Consider the following 12882-nt stretch of genomic DNA (forward strand, 5'->3'; position numbering starts at 1 on the left):
CTCAGACATTGTTATTATCCAGCTCTGTTAAAAATACTGTTGCTAGGCAATTTGATATTTGTGTGTCTGAAATAAAAAATAACTGTTTCCCCTCTAGGAAAAAACAAACATGAAAAGTGCCACCTACTATTACAACTCCATTTTTAGACAAGCTTCTTTCATCTCCGTAATGGAAAGAACTAGTAGCAATTTGTTATTTTCTGGGATCCTTTTTCAAATGACGGACCTGCAAGCCTGATGTCAGTGAGCTCACTGTTTGCCCACAGGAGTTTCTTTCCCGGACTTATCTCTTCCCACAAATGATTTGAGTCGTCGTTGCTGCAGTTCAATGTTTAGCCTATTTTTCCCAAACAAGGCAGTGAAAAACAGAAAAGGAAACCAAAGTGTCAATTTAATAACAGCCTATTAACACTTCCTCCTTCTCCCTACTGTCTGGTCAAACTTTCCTCCACTGCTGTGACATTTCTGCTTGGAGGGAAAATCCTGCTCAGCTCTTTGCAACAACTTGCTACCTTCTTACGGAGTGTAAAAATATTCCGTGTCCCACTGACGCTCACTTCAACCCGCTCTGATGCATTTACAACACCGTGTCCAAAACCTCCTCGACTCTCGCCCTGCCAAGGAAAGTTCTACCTTCTGCGTCACAGCAGTCTGTTACTTCCACATCCCAGTCCAACTCCAACACTGTCTTTCCTGACGAATGCGAGCTAACTCCTGTCTGCTGCCTGATCTCATCGTCTTATTAGTGCAATTTCCTTCAGTCTATACAAAAAACAAAAAGGCAATACACTAAACAATGTGGTTTAAATCCATTTCAGGCTATCCTTCAAAACAATTACAATAAAAACACTCTTGCGATGTACCACAGGGATCTGCCATCAGTCCTCTTTATTTTATTTCTCTATTATTATATACTGAATAATAAAACCACTGACAAGTGAAGAAAATACCTTTAATTATGCTGTTACCAAGCAACATTTTGTTGGGAAACTTGCATAGATATTACTTTGACATATACCACCTACCTACACATTTTTGGACCAACACTGCTCAGAAACAGCTCATGAACACCAATTCTACCATCAAACATGGTGGTGGCGGTACTATGCTGGTATGAAGAAGGGGAATTATCTCCACATTCTTCAGGAAATCCAAAAGTAATCAGTCAGAAGGTTGTATCTTTGACAGTGAGTTGTTCCAACAAGACAATGAGCTCAAACACACCAAAAGTGCTAAAGAAATGGTTAAACCAAACTAGACTTGCATTGCATTGCAATGTTCAACTCGGAAACCTTGGGTCCAACATTCAAGTGGATGTTACTTCGACAGGTACCATCTACATAAACATTTTCTCAACCTAAAACCTCATAGAAACAGCTTGAGTAAGTCAAAATAGCAGTCAAAATGTCAACATGGCCTTCAAAGTCCCTGAAACTATTCGTTTGTGCTATTTTCAATGAACAAAGATACACAAAACAATGTGATTTTAACTCTTTTCAGGCCAAACTTTGGAAAAAAACAAACAAAACTCTCCTGAGGTGTACAACAGGGATCTGTTATCAGTCCTCTTATATTTCACTGTTTGATTGCCTCCAAATCCCCTGAAACTAGTCCTCAGTGTTTGGTAAAAAAAAAGCACTCATCTCACTTCCACCGCATCGGGACATTCAAGTCATTTATTCAACAAATGGCAAGCAGTTAAATCTTAACATTAAAAACATACACATGATTGCAATTTTACATCTAGGGCAAATAGTTGCAGCAACAGTAGTGTTAGTGTTTGCATTAACTTACAATACTTTGTAGTTAACCAACTACACTTAGCATTAGTAGGTTTTGGTTTAAGCTTTGGATTCTTCATTTTTGTGATGCAAAAAGAAATCAGTCACCAAAAAAATGGTGACATTTGACTTCAACAGAAATAATCATACAAGCATCAACCTGTAGCAACATCGAACTAGCAGAAATGAATAAAAACATCTGTTCAGTTGGTTAAAGCAAATCACAAAACCACCAAGTATTACCTAATCTTTTCCTCTGCTACATGTTATAGTCGTTGTGTTTGACAATGTAATTTAATAAAAAAAGATTTTCTTCCACAAGCCAAATACAAGCACATGATTTATTTAAAGTAACAAACAAGTTTCCCCTTATTGTGTAGAATGACTGTTTATGGAGTGTAATTTAAAGCACAAGATTCAGGATGACTATGTACAATGCTGCTTGATTTGTATTATAATACAACAGTATGAATTTGAAATTAATATTGAGAATTGTTAATTATAACTTAAAATACAGAAGACGATAGATTAGAAAGGCTGGAATGTCATTCGATCATAGCAGGTTAAAAAGCTGAATCTTGTTTGGCTACATTTCGCAAAAGCAAGATTTGGTTATTTGGAGTAATTTTATAAACTGCACTTGAAGGTGAAGTCAGTGATTCTAATACAGTACAGTTTTGGTCAAATTTAGTAAATAGCTATGTGTTACGAGTGTGCACTTAAAAAAAAATTGGTGTTTGTGCTCAGCTGTGCCTCTGCAAAGAAGAAACAAAGTGGCTGGCACCAATCAACACTATTCCAGCTTGTGCATGTTCAAACTCATCCTCTTTTAATTTTGTTGTTTCATTTTATTTTCCAGAATGGCACACTTCACCTTTAACTGCAGATAAGCTTATTGCATGTAGACTTTTCATATTTACCCTGACAAAAAGGCAGCAGCTGCAGCAGTATGAACGATAACCTCTTACACAGATATAATATTTTTGATCTAAAAACATTCTAACAAATTTTTGTTAATGATTTCATTGGGAGTTTTCTTTTGGTTTTAGTTCCCACAATATTCTTCATAAATGTAGGATAACGCTCTCTAAAGACATTCTACAAAAACACACATTATTTGGCCTGACAAGCCTTCAAACATTTTTTTTTTAAACGTTGGGCTGTTTTCCACTGCAGGAACTTATCTTTGTGGAGCAGCATGACCCTTTGTACCTTCTATAGAACCTTTTTCAGAGTGGAAGAAGTATTTACTCCAGGGTAAATCCTGATAAAAAAAAAAACGCTGCGTGGATCGAAATGCTGTTTGGTTCAAGTCGAATAAGACAAATGCTGGTTGGTTTATCTCAGAGATGACAATGAGAAGTCCTCAACCAGTAGTAGTTTTCTCCAACATCTCCATCAACAACCTAATATTCACCAAACAGGCAAGCATAACAAACCCCTATTGATCAATTATCTATTGTCTCACACAACTGGAGTTACGTCCAGAAGCTACTGTCGCTATTTTGGTACACTTGGAGTTAAAGTTGCAGTCGAAGCTTTTGCATTCTGCACCACAATGGAAACAGAACAACTGAAAGGGCCTAACTGGATGTCTGAGCTCCTCATCCTATCTGAAGAGGAAATTCATTTTGGATGCTTGTATCTGCAACCTCACTTTTTGGTCACTACCCAGACAATAGGCGAGGGTTGGAATGTAGATCGACCGAGTTCCTTCAGTGGATAGCCACCAAAAGTTCAAAATTATAGGAATGTTCTATCATGTGTTACCTCAGCAACATCCTCAGAATATCGCAGGTAGAATGTTCTACCTTTGTTAATAAATCATATTTGAAGAACATTTTATTAAATCTGAGCAAGTCTCAATTAAGTCTTCAAAACCTTTCTTGTGATATTTGCTATCATGAGATCTTTGTAGTCTGTTCCCATGACTACATCTTCCAAACATCCCCTGAATGCTGCAGTTAAAACTTTGAACCTTATTGAATATTACCTGAAATGAAAAATATCCTTAAAACCTTCTTTGCTGAAAAGCTAAAAAATATTATTAGAACTTGTAGGTAATGATCTGGAAACATTACCTGCGAGTTCCACCATCTTTTGGATTATTTACCATTCAGCTTAATAGAGAGACCACACACTGTCAGTGCATTGGCAACAAGTGACCCCACCTATGTTTACTGCTTCACCTGACAAACAGGTGAGCAACGAAACCGCACATAAATCAGGCACAATTAATTCAACCAAATCTGATTATAACAATAAGCTCCCAGCGCTACTGTAGTTCTGCTTCACAGTGATGGAGTGTGCAGTCCTGTCAGCGAGAACCAAAATATCTTACAAATAAAATGAAACCTCCATCCTGAGAGGGCTGGGAGAGGAAGACGATAGAAGGATGATGCTTCATCCTTTGTCGAGGAGGAGGAGGAGGAGGAGGAAGACCTCATTGTCTGACAGCACCCCAGATGATAAGTCCTACTACAACACCGACTACTGCCAACAGTATCATGAGGATGCAGATCTTCTTCCGGGAGCTCCGCTGGTGAGAAAAGAAGTTCATTCTCGCATTAAAAACATAAAAGATATTGTCTGAATTTCATTGGACAGACAGACATTTGAAGTGACTCACAGCCCCGGCATGAATCAGATCACCTTGTGAGTCAGCTGCTTCTTTTTGGTTTCATTTGAGAAATCCAACTGACTAATAACTCGGTTGCATAAGGCAGCCAATGTGCAGTAGGTGAAGAGTTACGCACACATTCTGTTTTATAAGAAATGCCTCAAGGCAGTTGAGACTGTTTTACTGATTCACCAGTTATAGGCCAACTTTTATAAATCCGAATGTTTCTCCTTTCATAGTTTCTGTTCCTCATCAAGAATGCAAATAATCATTTTCACTTTCAATTAATCCGTAGATTTTTTTCTCAGTTAATCAAACAGTTGTTGGTTTAGAAATAGTCAAAGTGTTGAAACCAGATGGTAAAATCACGTCCTTAAAAGTTTTGTTTTGTCCACAATCCAAAGATACAGACTTTACTGCCACAGATGAGGAAAGAAAACAGAACATATTCACATTTAAGAGGTTAGAATGACGTTTCGAGTTTGTTTTTTTCTAAAAATCACCCCAGATTAATTTATTGACCCAACAGTTAACAGCTCATTGATTGATCGCTGCAGCACTGTTACTTCTGTTCTCTGTTTTATCATATTTTACCTGGTAGTTGGCAGCTTGTTGCAGCTGATGCGTTGCATTCTGGACATGGACATCTGCATTCTCCACGTTAGCTTCTATACTGTCTGCAGAACACACAAAACACAGAATTCACATGCAGCAGGAGATAGAGGAATTCGCACTTTGCAGCTTTGCACACTCCTGCAAAGGCTCAAAAAGGATGAACATCAAGTTGACGGTGAGAAAAGGTGACAAGAGACAACTGGTTGAATGTCCTGCTGCAAAAATGCTACTAAGAATACTTGAAAAGCTAACATTAAATTAAATTGAAGACACCAACCAGTCACAACATTAAATCCCCACACATTCCACCAGCATGATACTGCCACCACCATGCTTCACTGTGGAGATGGTGTTCTTTGAATTACACGCCTCTCTCTTTTATGTCCACATATAATTGTTGCTCTTTTTGCTGCACTAGTTCACTAATTGTCCTTCCTTTGACACTTTTAATAACCTCTGCATCCCAGGAACAAATACCACAATACCTGCTGCTCTGGAGAAGCCTCTCTCATCAAGACAGTTTGTCTAAGATTCTCCATTTTTCCTGCTTCTGACACATCAACTTCAAGAACTGACTGCTCACCTGCAGCCAGCTATATCCCACCTACTGACCAGAGCCACTACGTGACGAAAGGAGGCATGAAGGATGTAACAAACTGTTCTTACTGTCAGTATAAGGATTAACAAAGAGCTGAAAGCAGATCATGTAGAGTGTGTTTTGGTAACAGACGCTCACCTATCATGTCTCCCTGCTCATGGACCATCATCCCCAGGTCCTTGAAGATGTCATTTATATCCGTGATGTCGGACTAAATACAGAACACAAAAACAGATGGTTGACTAGAGATCATGTTTGTGACTTTACAGAGCGATGCTGAGTTATACTCCAGCCCCACAAGTGGACATTTAGCTGTGGTTTATACCTCCAGCTGCCTGATGGCTGACTCTCTCTCTTGGATCAGCCTCAGGTCTTCTTCAGTGATGGCATCAGTCTGAGCCTGCATCTGGGAATCCCTGAACATGGAGATGGAATAAAATAATCACTGCTGTGACAATAATGAGGGCAGAAAGGATGATAATGATGTACAAACTGTGCTGTTACCTCTGGAAAGGATCTGCATGTTCAAAGCTGTCTTCAGGCTGACCTCCCTGTTCGAGATAATGATGGACATGAACCACACAGGACTTTATTCCCTCCATTATGGGGAAGCACAGGCTGTTATAACACCTGCAGCCTCTTTAAATATGTTATTCTACAGAACAGTTCATTGTCAAAACGTATGCATAGTCGCGTAGAAAAAACTAATCCTGCAGCTTCTTTTACAGCCAAGAGTTGTTCTTTAGACGCCATTAAAGCATTAAGTAACATTTCCAGCTTATCAGTGTGACTTTTCTGCGCAGTGAGATAAGCGATGGGGGAACAGAGTTGCCAAGCGAGCAGGTTCTGTCAAGGGAACTCGAGTCTAAAACAGTCGCAATTAAAAGTCACAGTGTGGGGTGCAGTAATGTTTCTGAACTGACATCTGCTGCTGTTACAAATTTAACTGAGAAATGAAAGAGGAACCAACTTGGCAGCGCTGCACCGGCTCCCCTGTACCTTACGATTTTAAAGTCTTTTAGCTCATAAACAAAGCTCTAAATGGTTTATTATGGGCCAACATCACAAACTCCCTGCTGCCTTCTGTCCCATCATGAGCCAGTAAATCATCTACTGCTGGTTTTCTGGACCCTGAAACCAAACCAAATTGAAAATCGGAGCATTTTTCAGCAATCCTCTCAAGCTGTATAATACCTAGAGATATCATATAGGCAAGTTCTGTTGAGCTATTTAAACAGCAGGTAAAAATATATGGAATGTTTAACAGAAACCTTGTTCTGATGCCACCTATAACACTATGTGGACACATTTCTGTTATTTTTGAACAAGTTTCGAGGCATTTTGGACATTTTTTCTTCATTCTGGACATATTGTGATTCATTTTGCACAAGTTTGTTTGACATCTTCAACATTCATGTGGTTGTGCACTGTATATTTGTCCCCTAGAGTCAAACTGTCCACATGGAGTTCAACTGTACAGCTTCTGGGCATTTTTTGCTCCGTTTATATTTTTACACTCAGTGGGCAAATTTACGTCATCATGGAAATGTTTTTGCACTTTTGGGCCCGTTTTGTTCTTTTGAAGAAGTTGGAGGTCATTCTGGCCAATTTATTGTCAATATTGACTTTTTTTTCCCCATTTTGGACAAATTATGAGTCATTTTGTAAAAGTTTGTTTGTTTTCTTCTACACTGATGTGGTTGTGAACTGCAAATTTATCCCTCAGAGGGAAACTTTCAACTTAGTACAATTTCGGGGCATTTTTGTACCTGTCACACTATAATTCACTCTGGGCTCATTTTCTTTTACTGCAACATAATGTCTTGCAAATTGTGGTTGCTATGGACAAGTGTATGAGCTTTTCCGGGACATTTTTGTCATTTCGGATAAGTTTTTGTCCTTTTGATAACCTTTTTGTTAATCTGCACATGTCTGGAGATATTTTGGAGAATTCATTGTCATCTTTTTGTACGGACTTGAGTGATTTTTGGAAAAGCTTGTTTGTTTTCTTCAACATTCACATGGTTGTGCACCATGAATTCTTCAAACCGCCATGCAGAATTATACTGTATCATCCTGAATCATCTGAAAAAGAACATTCAAACCTCCTGAACTGGTACTTACTGTGTAACGGCATATGGATGATTCACTGTGCCGAGCGTCAAGTCACAGTTTTTTCAGTTATAATTACACAATTGCTGTCCTCCACAGGATTTGTCTTCTTCAAATTCAAGTTGAAAGCTTACCGTTTAGACACAGTCTAAAAGATTAATCACAGTTGGAGTTGGACAGTCTTACAGAACAGGGCTTTAAGGGAGCATTATGAGCGTTGCATGAGCACTTGAAGCAGAGTATCACTGCACAAGTAGACTACTTTGAAGCCCAGTCCTTGAAGTTTTTGATGGCACCTTCTGCTAGCTTTTTGAGCGGCATCTTGTTTAATAACTTCATTTAATTTTACAGCTCTGCTTGAATGAGTCGCTAACCTGACAGGTGAGACAGGCGGTTACTCACAGACACTCTGGAGCTCGCTCTGACTCTGGCCACGAACTCTCTCTCTTTGTTGGCTGCATCCCTCTGTGTTCTCTGAAAGCTGTTCAGAGCGGTAGAAAAGTCGTTCAGCAGACGCTCCTTCTGCAGCTTTCTCTGCCGCTAAAACACACGTAGAAAAACACATTACCAGAAAGTTTATATGTTCAAGCTATGATGTGCAACACTGGGACAAAACTTTGAACATCAGCTCAGACTTTCATACCTGATCAGGGCCGACAGGAAGGGAAGCAAACCCTTTGATAAGCCGGTCAGTCTCTTTTGCCAGATGGTTGCCTTGCTGCCGTTTCTGTTGACTGGTGACCAAAGAAATATAATATTTCAATTTGTTAAATGGCAGAGGAACAAAAATAGTCTTGAAAGAAAATGAAATGTCAGTTGTGAGTGGAATCAGTACCAGCACAGTTTAGTTTTTCCATCACAGTGGATACAGTACCTATGTAAAGTTTTCACCCTCCTTAGAAGTTTTCCCCTTTTGTTCTTTTGAACATTCACGTCTAGTCAATTTAAATACATTTTTGATGAGAATTTACAAAAACATTACTCTTATGTCTAAGTGGAAGGGTCACAGTTGTCTTGGTGGCCTTTTGGTAAATTCTTGCCACAAAAGTCAAAATAAATGAACTATAATTCGATATTGACAAGCAATTAAATTAGAAAACTTGCAAGGGAGGTGAATACTTCTCATATGCACTGCCTAATAAACTAAAACAAGCAGTCCATCACTTACAGCGTCTGTCGGAGATAGCTGGTGTCCTGCTCACTTCCCAGAAGTGACACCGCCCTCTGCAGCTCGGAGGCTGGAAAAGAGGCGAGAAACACCATTTATTTGTACATAATGTGTCCTTAAATTGGGTGTAATCTTTGAGTTTCAGCTGTATCTTACTCAGTACTGTGATTTTCTGGATATTAGTGCTGATGCTGTTCACCAAAACACTGGGCTCCTCTTGAAACCCAGCCTGGTATGCCATGATGAAAGCTGCAAGACACACAGCATCACACGGGGTCATGTGACGGGAGACCTCGTTACTACAGTTAACTGCGGTTAGTTCTCTGCTCTCATGACCGACATGTGAAAATACTTCCAGACGTCCAAGCTGCAAACATCGATTTATTATCCACATGTTGCCAATTTGCCGAAAAGCCAAACATCACAGACATTTTAGCAGCTATGTCTCTGTTTGTAAATGTTTTAATACCAAAATACAGGCATCATCAGTGATTTCAACCTTTAATCTTCACTATTATTTCCTCGATCTTGCGACGACAGACATGATTTCAACTTTATATTTAGTGATTGATACTAAAAGGATCACTCATTTGCAAACTGTTATTGGCAGTTTTATCATGCTACCATTTTCTAATGATGTAAAAAGCTTAAATTCTCTGATTGCACCTTCATAAAAGTTTCTGGTTTTTAATGCATGTAATAGTACACAGGCACAAATGTCATTTATTTAATTTATGGACAAAACAGGGAGTCAACTACGAGCCACAAACACTTCGATAGATGTAAGTTAGTTTGGAAGTGGCGTCTTTTCATTAAAGCTCCAACAATTAATTAAGTGGCTGTCAACTTTCAATTTGTTATTATGTATTGTGTGTTATATTTACTCTAAAATATTTTGAGAATTGGTTTGAGTCATTTTAAAGACGAAATCGTCTAAATTCTCTGATTTCAGAGTCTTAAATGTAAATATTTTCTGGGCAATTTTCTCTACTATGACAGTGAATTAAACATATTTTATCATTATTTTCTCATATTTTTGGACCAAACAATTAAGTGATTAAATCAGAAAATAAGATAAACTGACAATGGAAAGAATCATTAGTTGCCATCCTGGTCAGGTTTTAACAACAGTGACTTGCAATATGAATATTTGAACTCAGAAATCTATTGGTTAGGACTTTATTTTAAAAATATGTCTTCATATACTTGTGTTTAAGACAAAATAAACTTCCAAAGAATGTGTGATTGGATCTCTTAAGAAAAACATTGTCGATTCATGCAGAATTACATCAGCATCATCGTCACTATCGGTTTAGTGAAAGCCTTCAGAATAAAATATTGAAATCAGCAAAATTTGACATTTTGGTTTTGAAATGTCATAAAATAAATTTGACATGTATTATATGTAAATTTCAGCTGTTTTCTAATTTTGCACAGTGAATATGGACATTTAAAAACCACTATATTTGATGTTTACACTTGTTAGTGAAGCCAACATTAGGAGTAGATATAATAAAATGTTCACTCCACAAAAGGAGAGACCTGATGCTTTTTGAAAGCAGCAAAAGTGCTAAGTTTTGCGATGATATAACTACAGATATTGTTACAATAACTAACCTGTTAAAGCTGAGAATACATGAAAGCTAGATTGACAGATTTCCTCTACTAGCGGAGCTGCTCCAAACCATGAAACCTCTCCAGCACGAGGTGGACAGTGTGAAACCATCATCTCCTTTTAAATGTGACCGAGATGAAGGAGATGTTGTGGGTTGAGACAAACTCAGCCGAACGTTATTTCCATCCTGGTAGATCGATAGTACAGATACTTGGAAATGTGTGAAGCAGGATGTTGAACTTTAACCGCTGCTTTTTCCTGAGAATGCCTCTATGTTTGGTGACTATGTGAAAGAAATCTCCGCAGTTTTCTGTTATTTCTGACCTTCTGCTGGACAAGAAAGTCCATTATACTAATTAACAAAACTTCTCTTATTCTCAATTCTTGCTATTTTGCTGTTGGCTTCTTGGTACGCAGGAATCCTTTCAGGTTATTAACTGTAATTTTATTCTTGTTCTAATTATTTGTATCACAGTAGTTGTTCAAGATGTATATCTATTGTATATGTTGCGCTACGTACAATCGTCTTTGCTTTTTGTCATAGTAAGTCAGCTTCACATCACCTGAAGAATAAAGGAGGACTCATGTCTCAGCAGGATCTTGAAAAACTGGTCCATGCAATCATCTTCAGTTGATTAAATTACTGTAAAAGTGTCTCTACAGGTCTGACTAAAAAGTCCATAAAACAACTGCATCTGATCCAGAACGCTGCAGCTGGAGTCCTTACCAAAACTAAAAAAGTCGATCACATCACTCCATTTTTCAGGTCTCTCAGAGGACAGACTTTATTTAGTTAGTTTATAAAGTTCTGAATGGTTTAGGGCCCAAGTATGTCAGTTCTAGTCTATTCTATGTATGTAGTACAGTAGTTTTTGTATATTGATGTGTAAACTTCGTAAATTTTCGCCACGAATTGCAGCCTTTGTCACTTGAAGAAAATCAATGCATTTTTCTGTTATTTCGGATCATTTGACGAATAAAAATATCCATATTTACTTTTTGCTTTCTTAATTCTCATCATTTTGACCTAAACTTCTATGCAGAAAATCCTTTCCATATCAATATTCGGAAGTTATTTTTAGAAATGTAAGACATAAATTTTCTCTGGAATTCATATGTCAGTAGAATCCTTATTTATAACATCTGCTCCATTATTCAGATTATACTTTTATTGATTTATGGAAAATACACACACACAGTCAAGCCCAAAATTATTCATGCAAATTTTTACTTGTGTATGTAAATAAAAGCTGTGAAATTATTTTGTCCACTATGATTGTGCATCATCTTATGATCTTAAACTTGTTGTTTGAATAAAAGTAACTGTAAGTCTATTTTTAAAGCAGCTTTTGTCTATCTATGTGTATTTTTTCTGTTGCGAGTCTGTTGAAAGCTGGAACACATTCAGTCTGACACTGTTCTGTGTGCAGTTTGCAGCAGGTTTGCTCGGACAGTCAGTCATGCAGACTTCCTGAGTTCAGCCTGAAGGACTGAAACCTGCAGCTGTTCTCCTGAAACAACCAGCTGCTGACAGACACCAACCGTCAGCGCACATTTCTCATTTGTGTTACTTTTCCGGAGCCTCAATGTGATTAAGATAATGTCGTTTTAATTCTACCTGTTGCAGCCCCGCCTGCTCACTGATAGTCTGTCTCTTTAAGTGCCATAAAAATGCGGAAATCAAACGAGTTTTTCAACGGCAGGAATTTTACATACGAAGAATCAAACAATTAGTTCAAAGAAGCGGTTTTTAGGGAACTTTACATCAAATCTGAAGGCTACATAAGTCGTAGAGTTAGAACCGAAGTCACAGCAGTTTAACATGTTTCTCTGTCGTTCCCCGGAGAACAGATGATCTGATTCTGCTCGTTACAAATACATGAAACAGCTTTTTAAAAATGCTCGTCTTCGTGCGTCCGAACTACGGTTCGTGCGTAAAAGTGGAGCAGAGCGGTGGAAAAGTTTTTACTTTACCTTTCTGGTGACTCGCAACAGCAGCCGAGCGTTTCCTGATTTTCTGCCACTCCTCCGTCACATGATGTCTGCTGAGAGAGGGCTGATCCCTGGGAGGAATTACGTAAAAAAAAAAAAAAAGTTAAAAGGGCTGATTATTAGGATTATTTATGTTTGGGAAAAAACTCATTTTTATTAGGGCTAATCTGTGGTCGAAATTATGTTTCAAAAAATTCTCACAAGAGGTGATTTTTGGAAGCAATTGTGCAAAAAAGCCACTTATAAGAGCTGATCTCTTTGGAAAATTATATAAAAACTGATTTAAGGGCTGACGTCTGGATACATTATGTTAACTAGATGAGCCCTCAGTAGAGTGCAGAACCACGCCCTCTGCTGGCGAAAACCCTGTCCTCCCTATAC

General features: G+C 38.2%; 1 protein-coding gene across 1 annotated transcript; it reads right to left on the reverse strand.

Annotated features, from left to right (window-relative positions):
• Positions 1-1658: 1658 nt before the first annotated feature.
• On the reverse strand, positions 1659-12572 carry stx7l (syntaxin 7-like). The gene is made up of 10 exons (XM_022190447.2): positions 12484-12572; positions 9051-9143; positions 8895-8964; positions 8370-8460; positions 8129-8266; positions 6119-6165; positions 5940-6030; positions 5753-5825; positions 4996-5078; positions 1659-4320 (listed from the first exon to the last, which is right to left on the reverse strand). Exons 2-10 carry the CDS (start codon positions 9133-9135, stop codon positions 4225-4227), a joined length of 774 nt encoding a protein of 257 aa, XP_022046139.1. The 5' UTR covers positions 9136-9143; positions 12484-12572; the 3' UTR covers positions 1659-4224.
• Between the last annotated feature and the right edge of the window lie 310 nt (positions 12573-12882).

The sequence above is a fragment of the Acanthochromis polyacanthus genome, chromosome 16 (genome assembly GCF_021347895.1).
Source record: "Acanthochromis polyacanthus isolate Apoly-LR-REF ecotype Palm Island chromosome 16, KAUST_Apoly_ChrSc, whole genome shotgun sequence".
NCBI lineage: Eukaryota > Metazoa > Chordata > Actinopteri > Pomacentridae > Acanthochromis > Acanthochromis polyacanthus.

Excerpts from the sequence above, each read along its gene's own strand:
- stx7l (XM_022190447.2), bottom strand. The coding sequence starts at position 9,135 with ATGGCATACCAGGCTGGGTTTCAAGAGGAGCCCAGTGTTTTGGTGAAC. Across the intron at positions 8,461-8,894 it reads AGCTATCTCCGACAGACGCT|TCAACAGAAACGGCAGCAAG; the intron begins GTAAGTGATGGA and ends TTTGGTCACCAG. Across the intron at positions 8,267-8,369 it reads TTCCTGTCGGCCCTGATCAG|CGGCAGAGAAAGCTGCAGAA; the intron begins GTATGAAAGTCT and ends CGTGTGTTTTAG.